This window comes from Anolis sagrei, chromosome 5 (genome assembly GCF_037176765.1).
Source record: "Anolis sagrei isolate rAnoSag1 chromosome 5, rAnoSag1.mat, whole genome shotgun sequence".
Lineage (NCBI taxonomy): Eukaryota > Metazoa > Chordata > Lepidosauria > Squamata > Dactyloidae > Anolis > Anolis sagrei.
The window spans coordinates 101,605,901-101,630,641 of record NC_090025.1 but is presented as its reverse complement, the minus strand read 5'-3'; the positions used below and the strand labels follow the sequence as shown (position 1 = coordinate 101,630,641).

Genomic DNA, 24,741 nt, shown 5'->3' with positions numbered 1-24,741 from the left:
ACTTCTTTGATATCTCTTGAAATTACATTTCTAAAGGTGCTAAAGAAGTCAACAAAATAACCTACAAAAAGAAACACATAATTGTGATCCTATATATCAATGGTAATGGTCTACAGCTGCCACCATATTTGATTTGCAATTGGAAAAATATACCAAAGAATGAGATGTTCCCCAAAGATGTCGTTGTATATGTACAGAGGAATAGATGGATATCAGAGCTTATGGGAAACTGGCTAAGAGTTGTGTGGGATAGATGTCCTGGAGGTCTGCACAACCTATCGAGCATGTAAATACTTCATGCATTTTGTGGTCATTTGTCTGACCAGGTCAAAAATAAAATCAGGCAGAAATGTGGGGCTTTGGTTTCTGGTGGTATGACTATCCAATTGAAGCTATTTGATGTTTCAGTCAACAAATAATTTAAGAATTTCTTGAAAAAGGAATATGAATATTGGTGGTCAACTGACAACCTTCTGCTGACACCATTGAGAAAATAGAATGAGTACCAGCATCAACATTGACAGAATGGATGTCCACAAAAATGTTGTAATGAAACATTTTAAAAATGTTCCATCACAAATGCTCTTGATAGCTCAAAGAACAATATACTATTGGATAATAAAAATAAAGACAGCTTTGAAGAAACTGACTCTGATGATACTCTATTGAATTAAGATTGTAATACGGATTCCAAAACAAGAGATGAATGAAAGACTGTACTTGTTATGTTTTTCTACATTTCATGTGTTCCCCTATTGTTGTTGTTAGTAAATTGAATTCTATTGTTATTAAAACTATTTATTTAGATAGTGCAAGTTAGCAAAAGGTATGTTATTTGTTAAAATTCATCCTTAGACATTCTAAACAATATTCTAGATTTTTCCCCATACAATTAAAATTTTAAAATGAGGTGTGCCTTGGATTCTATGGAACCTAAGGTTAAATGAAATATGATATTTACAACAATTGTAAATAACCTGGCCCTTTTTGACAAACCTGAACAAGCTTTCTGGTAAATTAATATTATTATTACAGCAGCGATAGTGATATTATTACTGTTTGGTGAAGCACTTGGAACACTCCAGATAGATATTGGAGTTCTCCAAGTACCTCACTGAGCTACAAATACGTAGATTTTGAAGGATGGAACCTTCAATAACATCTCTTAAAATGAGATCTAACATTGTAGATTTATGCTAACAACAGGACATTATAGTTTTAAAGGGGGAGAGTAAGCTGGCCATATATATATATATATACACACACACACACACACACACACACACACACATATGTATGTATGTGTAAACATGGAAACTGAAATTCATTCTCAGATTTCAGGAGCTGGCCCATCTTTTTTATGCTTCATGTGAGGGGAAGAAAACCCGAAGTAAGAGCAACATGCTGATTTTTTAAAGATTAAGTGTTGCTGGCCCTTGATGCTGCAGGTTACTTTAGTCTGCATCATCATCCCCTCCATCCTACTTCTTTTAAAATTCGTCAAGCAGAAGCCAAAACCAGACAGTAGGAGATAGTAGTCAGTGCAGGCTCAGTATATGCAACCTCAAGACTCAATGAAAACACTTCTAGAGAGACCAATAATTTATGGCCTTTCTTATCTTTTTTTTTAATCTTATTGGTAACTTCCTGTTCCTAAGGAAATGAGTGCAAAGGCAAGTTTATAGCTGAACATTAAAAAAATAATGACCACATTATCAGAGACAATTTTTCATATATTGGCTCAATCATTAATCAGAATGGAGACTTCAGTAATCAGGGAAAAAATACTGGACCTTGGAAAGGTAGTTATGGAGGAACTAGTAAAGGTCCTGGCATGGCAAGATGTATAACTGTTTTCTAAAGTTAAAATTATCCATGTCATCATATTTCCAATGTTTATGCATGATTGTGAAAGCTGGATATTAAAGACAACTGTAAGAAATAAGTCAATTCATTTGAAATCTGATGTTTGATCGTTCCTAGAGCCTGAATTCTCACCAGAACTCAATATGACTAAACTGAGACATTAATACTTTGGATGTATCATGAGAACACATGATTCACTGACAAAGACAATAATGCTTGGGAGGCAGTAGAAAAAGAGGAAGGCTGTGTTACAAGTTGATAGACTCAACCAAGGAAGCCATGACCCTCAGTTTGCAAGATCTCACCAGGCCTGTTGGTGACTTTGAGGTCTCTCATTTACAGGGTCATCATGAAATAAACTTGACAGCCAATAAAAAAGCAATAGTACATTTGTCTTTCTTGGTTTGAGGTGCAAGTTAGCAAAAGGTATAGGATGAATATCTTCCTTTTCAGGTCTTTGTATGCACTTGGTTCCTTTCTTTTTTTATTTCTAGATTCATTTCTTTCTATTTCTCATCACATACCCACCAACTTTTAGTAAACATCCTCTCCTTCTCTTCTTCCTTCCAACTCCATCCAACACCATCTCCTTTCTCATTCCCTAGTCCCTCCTTCTTCTTATAACCCTTGCTCTCAACTCCCAACTAAAGATGGAAAGAATACTCATATACTTGGGTTGAAAAATGATAAAAGGGCTTCTCGAGTGCCAGGTAAACCTGACAAGGAGAATCTTCCTGGTGTCCTATTTCTGTTCGAATTATGGCACAAAAACCATTCTGGGGCTGAAAACCAACAAGACTTCTGCAGAGAAAGCAGTCTCTGCAACAACTCAAAGTGAATTGCGTTACACTCTGAATATATTTCAAAATTCTGCATTGATGACAATTTCATCCCATTGTAACTACTGCTGCTGTCATAGAGGAGGCATTTCATATGTTTCACTCATTAGTTTTTGTGTGTGAAATATTTGTATTTATTTATATGTTGAGTACAAATGTAACATATATTGTTTTCAAAGCAGTTTGTTAGTAATTACCAATGCTTGGCTGCAGAAATTCAAAAGAGAACGGATTGTATTTCAGAATACACCCCAACAATGAGAACCAAGACCTATGAATGTGTGAAACGAACGTATTGCCTAAAATGTTCCTCACCATTGGGGTTACCAAACAAATATATGTGAAAGGGATCCACAAGTTTTCCATTGCTATCATCACTGGTCAGCAATATTTCAATATGTTTTTATATTTTTAAAGCAGAAAGGACTTGCAGGTGTAAAAAAAAGATATAACCAGGAGAGAATAGCAATGAAGATTTGAGGTATGTCTGGGTTCTGGATAGTGCAGATTTACACTGGATTTTTCAGGATTAGGAAAACAAATTAGGAACCTAACAATGAATATTAAGGGGGGAGATGGGTGGGATTTTTAAAATCCTGACCTGTACTGTTTTACTGTGGCAGAAAAGGTGATTCAGGAAAGACAGATCAGAACAACAGTTTGTACAGTAAAACATTTACTTGCCAAGAAGCCAGAAATGGGATTGCCATGGTGAGCTAGCAGTAATCACTAAAGGGAGATAAAATGAGACCCTGGCTGAGGAGCATCTGTGGGGAGGATATGCTCCTTGCTCCACAGCGATTCCTGTCAGGAAGCAGTTTATTTTTGTCCTGTGCGGGAGCGGAATGGTACATGCACTGAGATCATTTGATAGCTGTTTTGAAGTGAACCGGGCTGGTATGTCTTTAATTTGTCATTCCATTATGAACTCTTTTCCCATCCAAGAAGCCTTCAAGTCAGGAAGCTGCGTCTGCCCACACAGGAAATTCCTTTGCAGCAACTTCCCCAAAAAGGAAATTTCCCTCAGAAGTGTAGTCTTTGAGTGGAGACAGCTTAAAGGAGGTTTTTTTTTTACCTTCTCTTTTGGCAGTCTTTCATTTGCCATTGCTTCTTCGGCCAGGATTTGGGGGATCAACAAATCCTCTTTCAGACAAGGCAAGCAAACCTCCCACTCCTCTAAACTGTAATACCAGAAAGTCTCCCCCTTCTATCACAAACATCCAACAATTTCTGAACCAAATCTAGTTCAAACTCTTTCCCTCTGGAAAAAGTGTGTGCAGAAATTGTTGGCTGGGATTTCATTGAATAGAAACAGGAGGGGGGGGGGGACGACACACCAGCAATAAGGTGGGGAAAGGGAGGGGGTCTTTCACTTGGAAAACAAAAACAAAGAAAGCACTTAACACACAAACTGTTAAGGGTTAGGATCAAAAATATTCATTACCTTTCTTTACATTTTCCTAGAGAACATTTTGGAAACAGCATTTGGTGACTTCATAACTGTAAAGTACTGTCTAGTCCAGTTTTATTTCAAGTAATCTTTCATACACAAAAACTTCATTTAAAATACTCTAATGCAAGTGGTGTTAAAGGAGGAAAGCACAACATCTAAAATTAATCTCACAGACATCTTGTGAAAAGTGGATAAGAGCCAAATTTCAGCAACAAAAAAAACATATAGCATTTTATGAAGCACCTTTATAATTGGGATATGATCAGCTGTGCTGCCAGACTCACAAGCAATCTGCTATTTCCCCATTTCAAATCAGAAAGTATGTGTGTAAATGTGAGAAAGACAGAAAGATAAGGAAGCCTGATGTTTGTTCCCTAGGATTAATTTTTTTAAGCAATGTTACCTTATGGAGGCAGAGGAAAAAACAAATGGGAAAGGGCGTAACACATTCCTTATCCATCCCAGAACATCTCCAGAACAGCTAGGTGGCCTGTTAATTAACAAAAGGAAGGAAGAGGATCCTGACCACAAACCCTGTAATTCATCATTTAAAACCAAAATCTCCCTCTCTTTCAGTAGATATAAGGGAAAATACCTGTTTGTTTATATATCTCCTTTCTCTTGGCATGGGACCCAAGGCAGTTTATGTTAATTTATAAACAAAGTGTCCTACAAACTTACTTCAACCAAAAATAAATAAATAAAAGTGTAATATATATCACTAAAAAGAGCTTTCTTTTGCTTCAACTTAAAAGATAAAGACTTGCCTAAATAAAAAGGCCACTGCCTGCCAACAGAAGAAGAACAGAGGAACCAACCCATGGAAGGGCATTTCAGAGGACAGGAGCAGCCACTGAGAAGCCTCTCTTCGTCATCCCAACCAAATGCACCTGTGATGGTGGGACAAAAATAATGCCTCCCCCTGAGTTCCTTCTTGGGGAGGAAGTATGATCTTTCAGACAGTCAGGACACAGGGTTCATAGAGCTTTAAAGGTTGTAACCGCCATATTGACAGAAACACCACAGTATTTTGGATGGTTAAGATATTTTATAAACATAACAGACTACCAACTGTTGACTCATATGATTCTTTCACTCATTGGTTAAAATATTTTGATATGATGGAACATTTCTAGGCAATAACGCTTTTCTGCAGTCAGGTCTTCTATTTGTAAATTTCAAATTGTTAGCACATTTGAAACACAGTTCTCTCCTTCAAGTCTATGGCTACATTTCCTGTTCTCACATTGCAATTGAGTCTTCTACTTGCTTTGCATGCAACAACTTTTGCACACCTGTTTTCTTGCAAGAAACGTCTAAACACATCAACGGGGGGAAATCAGAAAGTAACTTTTATCTAAACATATACATCACAACTGATTTGAAGCACAATATAAATTAGTCCTTGCTTGAAACCAGTATACTGATTAATACTAGCCTTTTTGCAAGGATATTAACTATTGGGTTGCTATGTGTTTTTCGGGCTGTATGGCCATATTCCAGCAGCATTCTCTCCTAATGTTTTGCCTGCATCTGTGGCTGGCATCTTCAAAGGTTCTCTGAAGATGCCAGCCACAGATTCAGGTGAAATGTTTGGCAAGAACGCTGCTGGAACATGGCCATACAGCCTGAAAAGATCACAGCAACCTACTGATTCCAGCTACAAAAGCCTTTGATGATATTAACTATTAGTGCTAGGATATTTTACCCTACCTGGCGCAAGGAGAGGTGGGTAATAAATAATTATATTAATTCTTTATTTTTTTTAAAGTAAACAGACACTATCAAAACAATGAATTTCACATTTGCAGTGCTCATGTGTATGTTTTTCTGCAAAACCAAGACAAGCTGTATGTACACCTAAATTATCTTTTCTTTATTAAATGCAATCATTAATTACCTTGCTACTATCACTAAAGCTTCAGTCCAAAACATGTCTCAGAAAAGCTTTTTTATAAGCCTTTGGAAACTGAGCCCAGTGCCTTAAGTGTGGGGGAAAAGAAGGAAGGAGAAGCAAAACATATGGGGGAATTTTGATAAGATGTCTATGCCAAGCAAATTCAGGGAACTGAAAACAAACAAAAAGTATATTGAAAGGGGTAGTTGGTTTTGAAGAAATGAAAGAGGGAGATTCTTGATGTTCTTACAAATCAAGGAATACTTTTTCATCTGGAAATGTACTCTAAAAACATCCCTTCCATATGTATCTACTGGCATAATGCTTTATCTAACCTGTTACAAATGCAGGACCTTCACACTAGTTGCAGCATTGCTATGGAACATCCTCCTCCCCAGGAATCATGATCCCTGCTACTCTCTCTGAGTCATGCCTTTTGAGACATGTATCAGGCAGGTACTGGAGTATAACTTCAAAAACCTGTAACTCAGCCACTTACACAGTTAAGATTGTTATTTTAATTTATTTCGTTGAATGAAAACAACTCTTTCAACCATTCCTCCAGATCTGCCTTGTTCCCAAAAAAGGCCGGAAAAGGTAAAAAGAAATGCAATATATGAGGGACTTCCTTTGTGGAGGCACTGTAGCTTACTTTTAAAACATCTGCCTTTCTGCGCTCCTACCACTAGTTTTACCGTTTAATATACACTACCATATGTATTTAGCAAAGAGAATTGGAACGGTCAGCAAACCTGAGTTTGTGATCCAAAGCCATTTTCTATTGAGACAAAGTAAATTTTCTCTCTCCCTCTTTTTCTTTCTCCCACTCTCTTCATTTTGAAAATTAAGAAGTCACTATTTATAGATGTCTTTACTGGAACAACTTCCTTATCAGGAAGCATGTAGCTGGTTGCTAGTGTCTGTCTTCCTTGGAAATTCTTTCCAGAGACACAGACACCCAAAAAGGAAAATTTCAAAAATACAGTAGTGTTTTTGTTGCTGTTGGCTTAGAAATAAACACAATCAGGAAAATTTTGAAATCAATGGGAATCTTAGCTTTGGCTGGATTGTCCTCATGACTATTCCTTTGACAGCTCCTGCATCATATTTAATTGTACAACAGAGTTTCAGAAATTAAGAACATTTTAGGAAAAGGTAAATTAACACATCACTAGCAGTTTCTGGAAATTAGATGCATGATTCAAGTATTTTTTAAAAAAGAAAAATCTTGCCAAGGCAGAATCCTCTATCCCCACCCCTCTATTGTCTGATATGTGTAATTTTTAGTTGTGTTTTATCTCAAAATTAAAAATATGTGTAGTCTAAGCAGTACTTTCTTGGATTCTTAAGATACCTTATAATGTGGACTAGAAATAGCCAATGGAGGGAGACCCCACTTCCTCCAACAGAATAATCTGATTTCTGGAACTTCTACTCAGTTTTAATCAATAACAAAACAGCAGAGGAATACTATATATGTCTATAACCTTTCCTTAAGTTGCTATTTACAGGATAACCTAAATATTTTAATAATAATATGTCTTTTATGAACAAACAAACTGTGACTTAAAATATATAATAATTTAAAAATATATTCCTTTAATTCAGGATGTAGGCTGGTGAATAGATCAGCAGTTTCAATGCTTATCTTTGACACCAAAGGCAGGAATAGAGGATTGATCCTGAGCTCAATGTCATGCTTTCTATCTGTAAGAGAGTAGAACAGCTTTGGGCATGAAATGTACAAAAGCGACTCTTTAGAAATATTCAAAATTTTCTTGTACCTTTGTACCATTTTCATTAAAGGAAGAAAGAGAAACTATATTTCTTTGAGTGCTCCTCTGTGAATTCACACAATAGGAATTAACTGTGCCTGCACAGGCTCCAATGGAAACGCTTCAAAGTTCTAGAGTTTGAATTTTGGTGGTAACTCCACCCACTCTTCCTGGGGTATATAAATGCCATGCCAAAGGCTCCCCAGTTCCTCGGTTGCAGGCAAAAAGGAGAAAGTTGCATAGCTCAGAGGGAAGAAAGACCAGGGTTGTGTGAATTCACAGAGGATCACTCAAAGAAGCATAGTTGCAGGCAGACAAACTGTTCTTCTCTGAATCACACAATTGGAGATTAGCAAGCTAATTAGGACGCGGGGACATGCCACACCTATACCGTGTAATATTGAAACAATTTTATTAACCTTTATTGAAACAATTAGAATCACTAACATGAGGTAGCAGTACTGTGCTAAAATGTATGCTGTAAACTTACTTTTGTGTGTGTTTGTTCGCTTTCTGCTGCAGAGTATGGGTTGAGGAAGCGTCAATGTCAATATTCGAGTTCTATGGACTCAAATACTGTTGCATTCAAAATGCAATCAACAGAAAAAACACACATTTGCATTGTGCATTTTGAAGTGCAGTTAAAAAGAATAATATACAACTTGTGACATGCTTGACAGATGTGCTCCAGACTCAGTGGAGAGATGTACTGCTCTCACTATCCTTGGGCTGCGGTGTAGTTTCCAAGGGGGGGATAGCAGGACTCCCAAGAGGTTGGAGGTACATGCACTATTACCGATTCCTAGATAGAGAACAGCACAGGATCTTGCCTCTTTATTTTCTCGAGCTTGGGATTTAAATGACATGTGCCAACGTGCCCCTTTCTGGGGCACAGGAGGCACTTGGAATGGACATCCGAATCCGGCATTTTGGCAGAGCACTAATGACATCTTTTGAAGCATGTTGTCGATATGATGCAAATACATGATGGAGGTGCTGATGAAGATGATTGATTAGGAAAAAGGAGACAAGGATAGATGAAGTTCCTAACAAGCTGCTGCAGTGGTGGACAAAAAGGAACTGAAGAGCCTTTGTAATGAGGCACTTGTATGCCCTGGAAGAATGGGCAGTGTTACTGCCAAAATTCAAATACTAGCGCTTGGAAAGGTTTCCATTGAAGCATACGCAGGCACACTTAAACCCAGTTGTATGATTCACAGAGACCACAATGAAAAAACATACAGGCAATAAACTAAAATAAATTTCAGGGTACATCCAGGCAAGTGGATGTACCCTGTTAGTTTCATCCTTAATAGAAGAAGGGAAATGTAGGTCTCACATCAACTCCTTCCATATTCATGCCTCTAGGACACAGGTTGTATTGCATGGGATCAACAAGATTTTTCTCCTAAGCAGCTTCCACCTGACTTAGAATGAGCTAGCAAATGCAATTGAAGAAGACAGCAAGGATAGCTGGTCATGCCAGGCTGTTCAAAATGCTATCCTGAAAAACACAACAAAACCCAGATTTGCCACTCAGTCTTCAATACTGAGAGAGCTTCATACAACCCTTGTTCTCTGAAAAGTCTACTTCTCAATGACAATCTAGCTTCATTCATGTATTTTATTTCTAGGTATACAGGTAAAGAAAAAAAAGGGAAAATCAGGCTACTGAGTGCTCCCTCAATCCCAAGAGTCTCAACAGACAAACTCTGTTAGATTAAGACATCTAAACTTGGTATGATTTACAACTCAGTGATATTATCTACTGACACAGAGGGTTAAAAGGAGTGCTTGATTCTGCCAACAGAACAAACTACAGAACAATTTACAGTTCATCTCTTTTGTAAGAGGTACACTGAATTGTTTGGATAAATGAGTAACCTGGCTGATTAAGTCTACCTGCTGTTACCCAGCCATTGTTACAAAGCATTGGAGCTCATCATCTAAAGGTGCTACCATATAATCAATGCCATCTTCCGAACCAATAAAGACTACAACCCATCACAACCAGGCATGATCTTGGTCATTTCTATATTTGGGAGGTAGGAACACTCAGCAAAATGTCCTTTTATGGGCCTTCTATTCTAAAGTGAGTGAACATGACAAGGAGCAAACATCATCAACATGACCCATTCACCTGACCCCATTAAGAAGATAGGCAACAGAGGCAGTGACAGATAGTGCTGCAAGGAGCAACAAGTGGCACCTGCCCTCTCAATGTACTCAGGCAAGCTGGGAAGAAGGTACTATATGGAAAAGATTCTACAATCCAAAGGAGCCGAGATCTCAAAGGGTGTTCAACCACCACAATTTATTAGTGATCAAGGACAGCACTGTTCAGCCCTTCTTAAGCAACATATTCCTTCTAGCCGCCCAAAGATGCCAGTGCCGAGACTGAGTTCTATTTCTACATTTACACTAGGATAATCCCTAGTTGTTACAACTCCTTTGAGTGTCCCACTCCTAATGCTGTAGGAATTATGTCTTGCACAGTCACCATGACATGGAACTTATTTGTCCAAGGTGAAAAGCCCCAAAGCAATTCATCAGAGAACCTGGGTCCCTCTATGACCAAAACATAAAAAACCCAGTTTTTCCCGAGAATAACATTTACCTATATATAGAAATGTCATTATTGCCATTGTTGTTATTGACGTAAAATTACAATAGGGATGTGGGAAGTGAGGACAAATAAAGACAATACTTCCATTAATAGTTGAAAATTGTGCAAACTTTAAAACTCAACATAATGAATTTTCAAACTGCAGTAGTATTATTAGAAATAAATGGTATTGTAAGAGAAAAACTTAATTTCCATCAAAGCAATAATCCAATCATTTCTTATTATGAATATCCAATGTCCCACACAAAAAGCTACTGAATACCCTTAATAACATAGACATCACTGGCTAAGAAACACTATTTCAGACCAGTCCACTATCTACAGACTAGCAATGGATTCTGTTCTCACTCCAAAGCTTCTCCCAGTATTCTCCAAAAAAGCCCTCTTAATCTCACTGGTCATCGTTTTAAAAGTGCATTAAAACAAGAATATATAGTTAATGCTGTTACTACAGTAGAAAAATAGAGAACTCCAATAACTCACAACATGACATGCTTACAATCCTAGAATTAGAGAACCAAATATAATTCTCTTCCATCTTCTCCTCCATTTTCATCTTAAACATTAGGCTTCAAAAACATTCAGATGGGATTTGGCACTACATTTTGTGCTTAAGAGAGGATTTTGTTTTGTTTTGCCTACCCATTTCCGGCAAACTATGAAGTGCTCTCATCTGCTTTTTGGCCATTTCCAAAAAGCATTCACTCCAATGTATTCAATTCATTACATGAGAAACACTTAATGATATATGGTAAGGCCATCTTATATTTCAGCCTGGGGTTGATAATGGAGGTAGAGGGAACCAGTTTCAAGTCATAATTTAAGATACTGGTAACAAGCTTAGATCTTTTAAAAAAAATTAAGAGAAGACATGGAATAGAAAACCTAGAAATCAAATAATCTACCTGGCTTCCCGATAAGGACATACACTTGTGTAAGTTTTCTTTGTGTATGCATACATATACTGCACAACCTCTACCCACCCCCCTCCTGTGACCATTCTGTGCTTCACAAAAAGTAGGAGGATCACAAAAGTGTTCCCTGTACCAGATACAAAATAATGATATCAGTTCTGAGATCTGCCAGGATCCTCTAGGGATGTAGCAAGATGCTTTGGGGGTCGTGCCTGCTCCCTGTGAAGCAAGGAATGCTGTGTGTGTGTGTGTGTGTGTGTGTAGCATGGGATTCTGAATCTTTCAGTAAACCAGGTGTTTGTATATGTTTCATCCCACCATAGGGCTGCATATCAATCCACTAAGCTGTTTGAGCCATACAGGATTGCCACCTGTAATATGAAAGCATATTGAAGAGGTTTCTTAAGGGTTTACTTTCACTCCTGAAATCTCTTGCATACCCTACAACATCTCCAAAGCCAGTGACAGAGATGCTGTAGTTTATTTGCACTGTCTCTATTCTCACATCCCCTTGGTTTCACGGTAACTAATTTGATTGCCATGTGCTCAAAACTGAGGCTTTCTCTTGCATACTGTACAATTTTATTTTACAATCACATACTGATTTAATACACACCAGGGTATTTTTTCTGTTTAGTAAAATATTCTTAAAATGCAAACAAACAAACAAACCCATCTATTTTAAAATTTGAACATGAAATTACAGCATATGAAATGTTACACTGGGCACGACACATACTTTTTATTCAAATATATTGTTTAAATTAATATACATTTATTATTTTATTTATAGTCTGCTTTTTCTCTCTAATAAGAGAAGATGAACAATGCAAGCTCCACCCTTATTCACCAAAATTCAACCTCTAAGGGCCCTGAGAAAGGGACAGGTCACAGCAATACTAGGAACTCATACTACTTTAAAAACAAAAGGGATACACCAAGAACAAAATCTTATTAATCCAGAAAAAAAATAGCATTCAATTTTCCAAAAATCACGCTTCAAAACCCATTGGTGGAATCATAACAAATAGAATCAGGAGAGCAGTTCAGGAAATATATTCTGAACTACCAATTTAAAAAAAATTACTGGAGCCATAACCTAATAAGGATCTTCCAGTAATCAACAGAATCACTGGAGGACAGATATTCTTAATCCTTAAGCAATCTCTGATAAAAAGAGAGCCACTCCACAATGGAGCAAATTCTCATGATATTTGTAATGGAAATTGTGCCCATAACTTTGAAAAACCATTTTAAAACAACAGAAAGCACAGCCCCTTCCATACTAGGATCAATCCCAACTTCTCCTCCCACGTCAGATTTCTCAAAACACTACTACTGAAACACTCACGCAGATGAGCCGGGAGTCTGATGGCATCTTCCTCCATTCTGGCTCCTCGAGACACAGGGACATGTAGTGGGGACGATGAAGTGTAACTTGCTTCTGGACTCACTGGAGGGGTATATGAAATTCTTTCCTGCTGTGAAAGGGGGGAAAAGATTTTTTAACTAAATATTGGAAGAAATAAAGGCAAGGAGGAAACTAAAACAACAATCACATGAAGAAATAAAACTCCACAATAGAGGACCACTGACAGATAATAAAATGTCCACTTCTGGTACAGCTCTCCCAGTACACATTCTGCATATCTATTAATTAAACTGCTTTAGCACATTTCCCAGTTTATTTTTGCTGTGACTAAATGATAGAAGCATTACAGAGTGCCTAGTCTATGGAGCAGATTCATGGTGTAGGAGGAATATAGAATTTCAGCCCTTTCCACAGCCTTAAACTTACATCCATTGGTGAGTCTGTAGCTTCTGGGAAAACAATACTCAGGTCAGATTCACATTACAGTGTTCATCAGAACAAGGAATACGATGATCTTCCCTCAAATTTCCCCTAGAATTAACTCACCTATTAAGTTTTACAATATAATATGACACCCCCCCCCCATACCTGCAGAACCAATACCCTCAGATGCATTCCATACGTTCCATACGCACGTTCTATACCCGAAAAAAATATGTCCTCTCTAAGCATTTTCTAGGTCTTCTGATGCAATTATATGGTATGCTTCTGCTGGACATTGACCATACAATCATGCTGGAAGACATAGAAATGCTAAAGAGATGACAATTGACAGCTAAACAATAACTGTGCTGCCAATAAAAAAACCCAACAACTTGAAAATCACTGTGCTGCCAATAAAAAAAAACAACTTGAAAATCACTGACAGCAATTAATTCTTGTCATGGCCTAATATAATGTTTGAAGTGATCTCTTGAAGCAAGCAGCCTTTGACCTTCTCATTATCCCACTGTAGATGTGAGCTCAGAATAATCTCACATTCTTGATATCACCCTCCAATTAAATAATGAACATATAAACACCACTTTACACTTAAAATATACAGGACATGATATTTCCATGCAAAACTTGCTACAAACCTATAGCCAATGTCTGATGGCGCATGAACATGTGTTCAGATTTGTGGGATAGAAACTTAAATTTGCATCACCTTTTAAACCAGTGGTTCTCAACCTGTGGGTCCCCAGGTGTTTTGCCTTCAACTCCCAGTAATCCCAGCCATTTTATCAGCTGTTATGATTTCTGGGAGTTGAAGGCCAAGACATCTGGGGACCCAGTTTGAGAACAACTATTAAACTGTAATGCCCACCCAATGAAGTGAGGGATGGGCATTATATTAAGACCAATCTGGTACAAAGAAACAATGTTTGCAGACCTAGAATAAAGGACAGCAGAACACTCAAGAACTATTTATGGGGGGAGGGTACATTTTATCAGAGGGTAAAAGACCAGAGGTGCCCGAAGTATAAAGCACCCTGGCCTAGGCTGCAATCTCATGACTGTGATCCAAATATTGAAGATCCAACATGAAGCCTTTGTCTCCAACTCTGGAAGACCAGAGTTCAACTCCCCACAGTGGGAAACCCACTGAGTGACTTTTGACAAGTCACGCTCTCTCAGCTTCAGAGGAACATGATAGCAAACTGCCTTTGAACAAATATTGCCAAAAAAACCCAACAACCTCAAGAAACAGCTAAAACTGCATCCTGACACTATGTTAACTAACACTAGTAAGCAACAATACAAACATCAAATATAAAAATAGACCTTAATTTATAAAAAAAATTTGAATGCAACATTCTTGCACTATCATTATTTCAGCTCTACTATACAATTCTGTTATTCAGCCTCCAGATAGCTATTAAATATCTATCCTGTATGTGTGCATTTATTTTCAAAGGTGTCTTTTTCCAAAATAGGTCACTGCCTTGTAACACTGAGAAATGTATTTAAAGTATTTAAAAGTAACTTATATTTTTCTACTTTTCCAAAATGGGAAAGGAAATAGTATCTATACCTGCAGCAAACTATTTTAAGGAACTTTGAAATCATAACTGCAATGTGTGACGAATTAGACAATGACTTTATAAAGTAACAGTTCTAGGTGGAGAAATTTTAAAATGCATCCTCTATTCCCACCACTATCACAAGCATGGCTGGTGGGGACACAAGAGAGGACCTTCTTGGGCTGTCCTTCTGGAAGCATGCTAAAACCTTCCTATTCAGGAAGACTTTTAAAGAAGAGTTTTTAAGGCTGAGCCAGGGGTGATGTGTAGTGTTTTACGTATTTTACCAGGGCTTTACTGGCTTAACTATTTATTGTTAATAATTCCTATGTTTAATTTTATGTCCATGTTTATATGTCTTAGGTCTTAAAGTTTTAGCACGGTTAGCTGCTCTGAGTCTCTTTTAAGAGAGAAGTAGCAACATATAAAAATACTACTACTACTAATATTGAGGTCCATGTATAATACTTTATACATGGACCTCACCAGATGGTCAACACCGAAATCAGATTGACTACATCCTTTGCAGCCAAAGGTGGCGGACATCCATCCAGTCGGTGAAAACAAGACCTGGGGCTGACTGTAGCTCAGATCACGAACTTCTTATTGCCCAATTTAGAATAAAACTAAAGAGATCAGGGAAAATACACAGACCAGTTAGATATGATCTCACTAACATTCCTAGCGAATATACAGTGGAAGTGAAGAACAGATTTGAAGGACTAGATTTAGTAAACAGAGTCCCAGAAGAACTATGGACAGAAGTCCGTGACATTGTTCAGGAGGCGGCAACAAAGTACGTTCCAAAGAAAAAGAAAACCAAGAAGGCAAAATGGTTGTCTGCTGAGACACTGGAAGTAGCCCAAGAAAGGAGGAAAGCAAAAGGAAACAGTGAAAAGGGGAGATATGCCCAGTTAAATGCGCAATTCCAGAGGTTAGCCAGAAGAGATAAGGAACTATTTTTAAATAAGCAATGCATGGAAGTGGAAGAAGACAACAGAATAGGAAGGACAAGAGACCTCTTCCAGAAAATTAGAAACATTGGAGGTAAATTTCAGGCAAAAATTGGTATGATAAGAAACAAAGATGGCAGGGACCTAACAGAAGCTGAAGAGATCAAGAGAAGGTGGCGAGACTATACAGAAGATCTGTATAGGAAGGATAACAATATTGAGGATAGCTTTGACGGTGTGGTGAATGAATTAGAACCAGACATCCTGAGGAGTGAGGTTGAATGGGCCTTAAGAAGCATTGCTAACAACAAGGCAGCAGGAGATGATGGGATCCCAGCTGAACTGTTTAAAATCTTAAAAGATGATGCTGTCAAGGTGATGCATGCCATTTGCCAGCAAATATGGAAAACACAAGAATGGCCATCAGACTGGAAAAAATCAACTTATATCCCCATACCAAAAAAGGGAAATGCGAAAGACTGCTCAAACTTCCGTACAGTGGCCCTTATTTCTCATGCCAGTAAGGTAATGCTCAAGATCCTGCAAGGAAGACTCCAGCAATACATGGAGCGAGAGTTGCCAGATGTTCAAGCTGGGTTTAGAAAAGGCAGAGGAACGAGAGACCAGATTGCCAATATCCGCTGGATAATGGAGAAAGGCAGGGAGTTTCAAAAAAACATCTACTTCTGCTTCATTGACTATTCTAAAGCCTTTGACTGTGTGGATCATAATAAATTGTGGCAAGTTCTTGGTGGGATGGGCATACCAAGCCACCTTGTCTCTCTCCTGAGGAATCTGTACAAGGACCAAGTAGCAACAGTCAGAACTGACCACGGAACAACAGACAGGTTCAAGATTGGGAAAGGCGTACGGCAAGGCTGCATACTCTCACCCAACCTTTTTAACTTGTATGCAGAACACATCATGCAATGTGCGGGGCTTGATGAATGCAAAGCTGGGGTGAAAATTGCTGGAAGAAACATTAACAACCTCAGATATGCAGATGACACCACTCTGATGGCCGAAAGCAAGGAGGAGCTGAGGAGCCTTCTAATCAAGGTGAAAGAAGAAAGCGCAAAAGCTGGGTTGCAGCTAAACGTCAAAAAAACCAAGATTATGGCAACAAGAATGATTGACAACTGGGAAATAGAGGGAGAAACCGTGCAGGCCGTGACAGACTTTGTATTTCTAGGTGCAAAGATTACTGCAGATGCAGACTGTAGCCAGGAAATCAGAAGACGCTTACTTCTTGGGAGGAGAGCAATGTCCAGTCTCGATAAAATAGTGAAGAGTAGAGACATCAGACTGGCAACAAAGATCCGCCTAGTCAAAGCCATGGTATTCCCTGTAGTAACCTACGGATGTGAGAGCTGGACCTTAGGGAAGGCTGAGCGAAGGAAGATCGATCCTTTTGAGCTGTGGTGTTGGAGGAAAGTGCTGAGAGTGCCTTGGACTGCAAGAAGATCCAACCAGTCCATCCTCCAGGAAATAAAGCCCGACTGCTCACTGGAGGGAAAGATACTAGAGACAAAGTTGAAGTACTTTGGCCACATCATGAGGAGACAGGAAAGCCTAGAGAAGACAATTATGTTGGGGAAAGTGGAAGGCAAAAGGAAGAGGGGCCGACCAAGGGCAAGATGGATGGATGGCATCCTTGAAGTGACTGGACTGACCTTGAGGGAGCTGGGGGTGGTAACGGCCGACAGGGAGCTCTGGCGTAGGCTGGTCCATGAGGTCACGAAGAGTCGGAGACGACTGAACGAATGAACAACAACACTAATATTCCTTGAATCACATCAAGTCACCCTTTGTGGCTCCCTTTCAGTACTTTTTAGTCTTATCTGCAGACTGTGAACCTATCCCTCTTCTAAAATTTGGGTAAAGTAATTCTTCACCTCCAAAAAGAGTCTTGATGAACGGTTCTAGGAAAGAATACAGCATTGGTCTTCTACATGCTCTTAAGTCTTTGGGATAGAACAGCCTTTAATTCAAATGAGAGGCCAAAACCCTGGGGCTCGATAAGAAAAATCCATTATACCTTTTTAAAGGCCAGAACTGCAGGAAACAAGTAAGGAAACTAAAATTAGCTGTAGTTGGAGCCTGGAAGCTCCAAACATCCAAACACTTCCATTAGCCAGCTGGCATGTCTCCTAAGGGAATGCCAAGCCTGAGAGTCCTCTTGCTTTCAGTCAGGCATGCCAACACCATTGCCGGGTCTTCACATGAAAGCAAACAAACATATAGTATTGCACACCAAATATACAGGACAAATCTGAAGGCACATGAATAAGACAAACTAGCTGAAACTAGATGGGAATGAAACTGGTTAGTTGGAATGGAGGCAGCCTGCATCCCAATTAAGAGAGAAACAGAAATATAAATACTGTAGGCAAAATTCACTGTTAACATTTTCGAGATGAAGCTGAAACAGTATGCCAAACAAGTGGTTAAAGTCTTGGAGGGAAGACTCCAAAGGCAACAAGAGAGAATAGAAAGTGGAAGAGCTAAGGAAAGCATGCCTTTAGTGGGTAAGTTTGTTGAAAGGGCAAAGGCAGCAATTTTGGTGTTTCTTCTTGGGGGTGAGTTGTGCTGTTTGAGCAACAAAACAGATAGATAACGTTTAAACAGGGTTGAAAGGTTGGAGACAATCCATGCTTTGCATGGAAGTCCGTCCGACTACTGTTTGTTATCAAGTCAACTTCAAGTTATGGTGACTCCAGGAATGGGACTCAGGGCCATGGCTTTACTTGATTGAGTCTATCCATCTGCAATGTAGCCTCCTTCCTTCCCTACTGTGTCTATCTTACCAAGCATTATTGCCTTTTCTGGTGGGTCATGTCTTCTCATGCTCTGTCCAATAAGTCACTCTCAATTTAGCCATCTTGGCTTGTTGCGACAGTTCAGATTATAGGAGCCATTTATTTGTCTATAGCAGGGGTCCTCAAACTTTTAAAGTAGAGGGGCGGTTCATGATTCCTCAGACTGTTGGGAGGCTTGGTTACAGTTTGAAAAAAATGAATAAATTCCTATGGACACTGCACATATCTTATTTGTTGCACAAAAAATGGAATAACAATATAATATTTAAAGTAAATAATAATTTTAACCAACATAAACTTAGCAGTATTTCAATGGGAAATGTAGATCTGCTCCTGGCTGATGAGACAGTTAATTAGGATTGTTGTTGTTGTGTGCCTTCGAGTAGTTTCAGACTTAGGACAATCCTGTATCTAAAATTTAGGGCAGAAGTCAGGTAAATGACTATGGTGGGGACCCCTGGTCTATAGTATATGTAGAACTCTTCTCCGGTACTATATTTCAAATGAGTTTGCTTTCTTTCTATCAGCTTTCTTCACTCTCCAGCTTTCACAAGTGCATAGAAAGTGAAAATATGATGGCATGGATAATCTTTATGATTCAATTATATATCATAACACTTCAGCATCATATCTATTTTTCATAGGTGTCACCTTCTTCAGATTTCTTGACTGTAATCTCCATTCTGATTAATAACCGAACCAAGGTATGGAAAAGTATGACCTATTTAAATGTCTTTCTTGTCTTTAAAAACATACAAATAATTTGTCTTCATTGTTTGTTTTCTTAATGTTCAACTATAAACATAACTTTGCAGTTTCTTCCTTAACTTTGTTCAGTAATTGTTACAAGTGGTTGCTATTTTCCGTTAGTAGTACAATGTCTACTGCATATATTAAATTGTTGATGCTCTTTCCACTAATTTTCACACTTTGTATATTTGAATCTAATCCTGCTTTATGGACACCTATGTTCTGACTCCTCTTAAAATCGTATTGGCTAGGCTCGAGCACAAGCAGCAAATCCAGTACTGTCTTGAAAGTCAACACATAGGTAAACTTCAGTGATTCAGTGAGTCTCTCTCTAGTTGGAAGTATTCAAACCAATCATTCTTTAAAAATTTCAGCTGGCTGCTTAGGATTCCCCCACTGTACTAGGATATTTTACATAAGGTTTAAAGCTTGTTTTAGGCTTCATTTCAGTCCATGTTAAGCCAGGAATGTGGACTTGTGTCTGTTGACAGGCAGTGCAGTGGCCCCCCAGAGTCACTCAGGCTTGCTTTTTGAGATCTTCAATTTGGAGTTTCCAAGGTATGAACTAAAGACCTGCTCCTGTAAAGCACGTGAATTACACTAAATTGATGTAAAAATGCCAAATGGTTGCCAAGTGAAACTACTGTGTGCTGCGTTCCCTTTGTAACAGATGCAGAAATAATCAGATGAAGAGGCAATCATAATTCTAGCATATAATATGGGCAAATCACCATACATTATGTTGTTAATTTAGCACAATGTGGCTCAGTACCAGTGTCATAGCTTCCAGGCTCTTTTAATAATGTACTTTAAACTTCAACTGATTAACAATTAGATACTGCAGCTTAATACTGATGAAGAATAAGATCCAAGTCATTATTTACTCCATGTTCATGTATATTTCTCCAAGTTCCATTTTGTAGGTTCTCATGTGGTGCAAACTATTCTTTTCGCTTATTTTTGTTTTGTTTTTTCTTCTTTGATTAGGAATCGGACAATCCAACCCACAAGAAACTCTTCTTACAGAACCTGGGTAATGATGTTTCCTTGTTCCCCATCTATGCTGCCTCAAGACACAAAATGCCCAATTGTTGATATTCTCATCTTTGTGCAACTAAAATGTCTATATGTGCATCTACATTTTCATTTTTACACTTTTGATCTGCCAAACTGGAGTGCAGATCCCACAAATGAACAAACGAAATTTGAGACAGTTGTGCATGATGCAATTGTCTTGGCTATGCAAACATTTAATTCTACTTCTTGTAATTTGCAGGAAGTATTGCAACCTTGCCAGAAACAAGACAATCCTGTGGAAAATAATGAAGTCTGATAGTAACTGTAAGCTTTGTATTAATTGATGGTGTTTGTGGCCAGCAGAAACATTCTATTTTTGCATAGGATCTTCATTTCCCTGAATGCCTTTTTCATCAACCAATAGGACATTGGGTCCCATCTATTAATGTTCTGTCTGCCTATGCCCACAGACCTAGCATAAAATCTCTATGTCTTTTTCTCATAAAATCTGTGTCTTTTTCTCAAGGAGGCCTAAACTAAGGGTTGAAGTAGTCAATTTTTTGCTTTTCGAAGTATGGTGTGAGTGTGCATGCCTTCAAGTTATGCCATTTCATGCCGATCCCATGAATTTCCTAGAGTCTTTTTAGGCAATGAATCCTTTAAAGGTGATTTTGTCTGAATAAATGTGATAGAAAAAAAGTGACCTACAGCACCGGATATTCATTGGTAATCTCCCACCCAAGTACTAGCCATGGTTGACCTTGCTTAGCCTTCAAGATCAGATGGGATCTGATGCCCTTAGGGTAGTCCTATTTAAACTTTCCTTTTTTTTCTATTGGGCTTGCCCATAATAAAAAAAACAATAGCACTTGGGTAATGACCCATCCTTGTTACGTTCAGTAGATTTTCCCTTTGAGATAATTCGATGCCTGTACAGTCATTGCACTCTGCTGCCCAAATATATATATAGAAGCATGGGGGAGTCATGATCACTACATGAAAGACCCAGTTCTCATAAAAGTAGTTAACTGTGTCATCACTGCTACTCCAGATTACTGATTCTGATTAAACACTAGTGCTTCCCATGTCAGCAGGGCAGTTATTATGTTACAGGTTTTTGTCCAAACTTTAAAAGAACCACACAAGTCATTGAATCTATGTTCATGATGTGTTCAGCAGTTTGAATCTATGTTCATGATGTGTTCAGCAGGGCTCGCAGCAGATTTCCTGCCAATATTTAATCTTTATGATCTTAGTACAATACAATAAAAGTGATAGAGTGGAGTGAGACAATTAGGTTCAGCCTGAAAAATTACTTAACAACAGAACCACAAGAAATCCTACTGGAAACCAAGCATCAACTGCTTTAATCTTTAATAGGGTCCTAGCCAAGAGAGCTCTTTCAAACTGTGCACTGTACTAAGTTCCCAGGTTGGACAGGTCTACTGCAAATACCATAAACTTGACCTTCTGCCTTTGCTTTGCTTCAGACGTCAACACAAATCCTCCAGTGATCAAAGCTCTCATTTTAGAAGTAGTACTCAAGGATGTAGTTCTACTTCCATAGGCTAAAATTCTTCACCATATATCTATCTCTACTTGATCCCAAAAATGAAGTTATTTATACTTATATTAACAGAGATAATAAATGGTAATGGTGTGTGTTCTGCATACATACATGCTCACATCTTTCACTTCAAATGCCAGTTTTTATATGGGGAAACTAGAATAGTTTGTAATTAACCCTTTGAAAAATAACTCTTCTCACCTCAATGTACCCTCCAAATCAACCTCCACCTAGATTGGAGTATCTTCCAATTCCACACTCACTCTAATGTTCTGTCCCATGTTGGCTATCATTACAGATACAGGCTGATGTTGACATAACCCTGTGTTACTTGGGAGTGAAAATTTGAATATTCCTCCATATAAAAAAATAGTATAAATAATAGTATTAATAGTAGTATTAATCTTTGCTTCCACATCAAATATTTCTTTCCTTCAATTTTATGTTAGTAATGTTATGTTAGTATATAAAAACTGAATATATCATTTTTTTTCTGCTATGAAAACGTATCATATGTGTGTATATGCATTCGGTTTTTTAAAACTAAATTTCCGGCACTCAAAATATAATGTCATGCAAAACTGGTGTAGTCTGCTTTTTTCCATTACATATTTATTTTCTATAAGCCCAAGCATTCACTATATGAGCCCCCTGCAATTAGAAATGCTCCATTCAAAACCATATGTTTATTGCTTCAGCATCAACCACTCTTGTCACTCCATTTCAATTAGCGGTGCAGATGGTTATGGAAGGTGAAGAGTGTTGTGCAAATGCATAAAGAGAAAGAATAAAAAACAACTGTGAGATTTTGCTGTTTGACCATATTTGCATCTAAGAGACAAAAGTATGAAAGCAGGAAATAGTATGGAGAAATAGAATGGATTTGAAAAATAGGTATATTTGGATAGCAAGAAGCAAGAAAACTGAAGGCAGGTTTACTAGAGCAGTAAAAAATAGATTTGCGGTACATCAGAGCAATGACTCCACCATTTTGCTCAAGGAAGGGCAATTCCTCTTAATTTGCAGAGGGCTCAACTCATTCGTATGGTATAAGAAGGGATGTTATGGACCACACCTGGAACCCCAAAAGATGATAAATATGATAAAGGCATTCATAGGTTTGTATTAAGGAATCAGAGAAAAGTTGCAACACGAAAGCGGCCAAACAGCAACACCACTGCTGATTCGGTGTTTTCATTTTTCTTCTTCTAATCAATAACAGCTTTCAGAAGGTAGAGAACAATTTTCTACCAGAATAAGTGGACCTTCAACTGAATATCTGCAGCTCTTGGTAGGACATGAAGAGAACTCCTTAGAACACACTCTTATCTTTCTGTCCATTGAGAATTATTCAGGATATGCAGCTGAAATTTCCTGCTTTGGACAGATGCTAGATTCTGACTCTTTTTGCCTCTTAAAAGAATGTAGATAACAGGGGCTGCCTGTTAAATCCCACATATTTTCTTTTGATGCAGTGGCTTTCAAGCTATGTTCCAAAGAATCCTGGAGATTCTTCTGAAAGCTAACCATTCCCAAGGATCAATGATGACAGACAGATTTCTCTTTATTCAGTTTCCTGCCTCCACTGATCTTTTCCTGCAGTGTTCTGTCACAAGGGCTTTCTGTATGTTTCCAGGACATACTCCTGGAGACTAAGCAAAAATGAGACCCATAAAGACATGGTCAATATGCCATACACATCAAAATCCTCTGAGGGATTCTGTAGGAAGAATCCCTGTAAGATTTCTCCAGATGTAATCTGATCAAAAGTGTCAACTAAGTTACTTTCTGGATGCCAAAATTACAGAGGCATCTATCTCAGCTACCTCTAAAAATCTGAGTGGGGAAACACAATATTCTGGAAGACACACGCAAGGACAATTCCTTGCCTGACAGCTCCGGTTTTCCAAGAGACAGATCAAGAGGCCTCCCCCAGTCATTGGATCATTCAAATGACTTGTGAAGGGGAAGAAGAAACGATGGACATTAATTAACAGATGGGAAAGGTTACCTTCCAATTAACCTTAAAAGTAATGGCAATGCTACCTCTATCAAATGCAGTATTCTGATATACAAAACTTAATTTCAACTAAAGCCAGTAAAAAGTATGAAACCAACTTTTTTTAAAAAAAAGTCAGAAGTTTGAAACCTACTTCTTTAGGGCCATGACAGTAAAGGAAAGTTTAGCAGGTGTTTTTTCTCTCATTAGAGCTGCACACTTTATTGATTTTGCTGTTGCAAGCAACAGAGCTTTCCTGATGCTGCTTTCAACTTGGTGTGGTGCTGTAGTTGTAAACTGTTCCATTAAATAACCAGGATGAGTATCAACTGTTTGCAATGCATTAGTAAGGAGAAAAGGGAAGAAACAATAAAGACGCGGATGACTAGGACGGTTTTAAATGGTGTATTTTAATATTTTGAAAAATGTTTTTTAATATTTATGTATGTGAACTTGTGTCCCTTCCGGGTGAGAAGGGCGGAATATAAATGTTTTAAATAATTAATAAATAAATAAATAAAGATGGTGGTTCAGTGATGAACACTTTAACTGGGAGATTCAATCGCCTTAGCTATTTGGAAAATTGAAATAGCATGGCAATAACATAATAATATATGTGTTCACTTTAATTTACCAGAACAGTAAGATTTTAAAAATGAAAACTCAATCTATTTCTCTTCCCCCAAATACAAACAATGCACACTAAGTACTGTTAATCTATGAACTTATGCATGATAGAACATATCGTAGTCACCTGCTGCAGCCCAAGAAAAAGTATATCAATGCGTAAGAGATACCTATAAAGCTAGAAACTGTAAAACTCCTATGAACTCTCAATGCATTCCTTTAGTTTAAGCAATACTTGCATTATTTATTTATTTCTATCCT

General features: G+C 38.1%; 1 protein-coding gene and 1 long non-coding RNA gene across 4 annotated transcripts in view; one reads left to right on the top strand and one right to left on the bottom strand.

The window, feature by feature from the left end:
• Positions 1-24,741, bottom strand: part of ETV6 (ETS variant transcription factor 6) — a 133,143-nt gene that overhangs the window by 71,126 nt on the left and 37,276 nt on the right. Inside the window, exon 2 of one of the 2 annotated variants that reach the window (XM_060778101.2) lies at positions 12,722-12,851. In XM_060778101.2, coding sequence (XP_060634084.1) covers positions 12,722-12,851 — 130 coding nt within the window. The remainder of the gene's footprint in view (positions 1-12,721; positions 12,852-24,741) is intronic. The other variant, XM_060778102.2, reaches the window with a different exon arrangement.
• LOC132776453 (uncharacterized) lies at positions 18,142-20,641 on the top strand. Of its 2 annotated transcripts, XR_009631615.2 has the most exons (4): positions 18,142-18,229; positions 19,165-19,224; positions 20,258-20,303; positions 20,547-20,641. It is a non-coding gene; the product is annotated as an uncharacterized lncRNA (long non-coding RNA). The 2 variants fall into 2 exon arrangements; XR_009631614.2 differs by lacking the exon at positions 20,547-20,641 and having other exon boundaries at positions 20,258-20,333.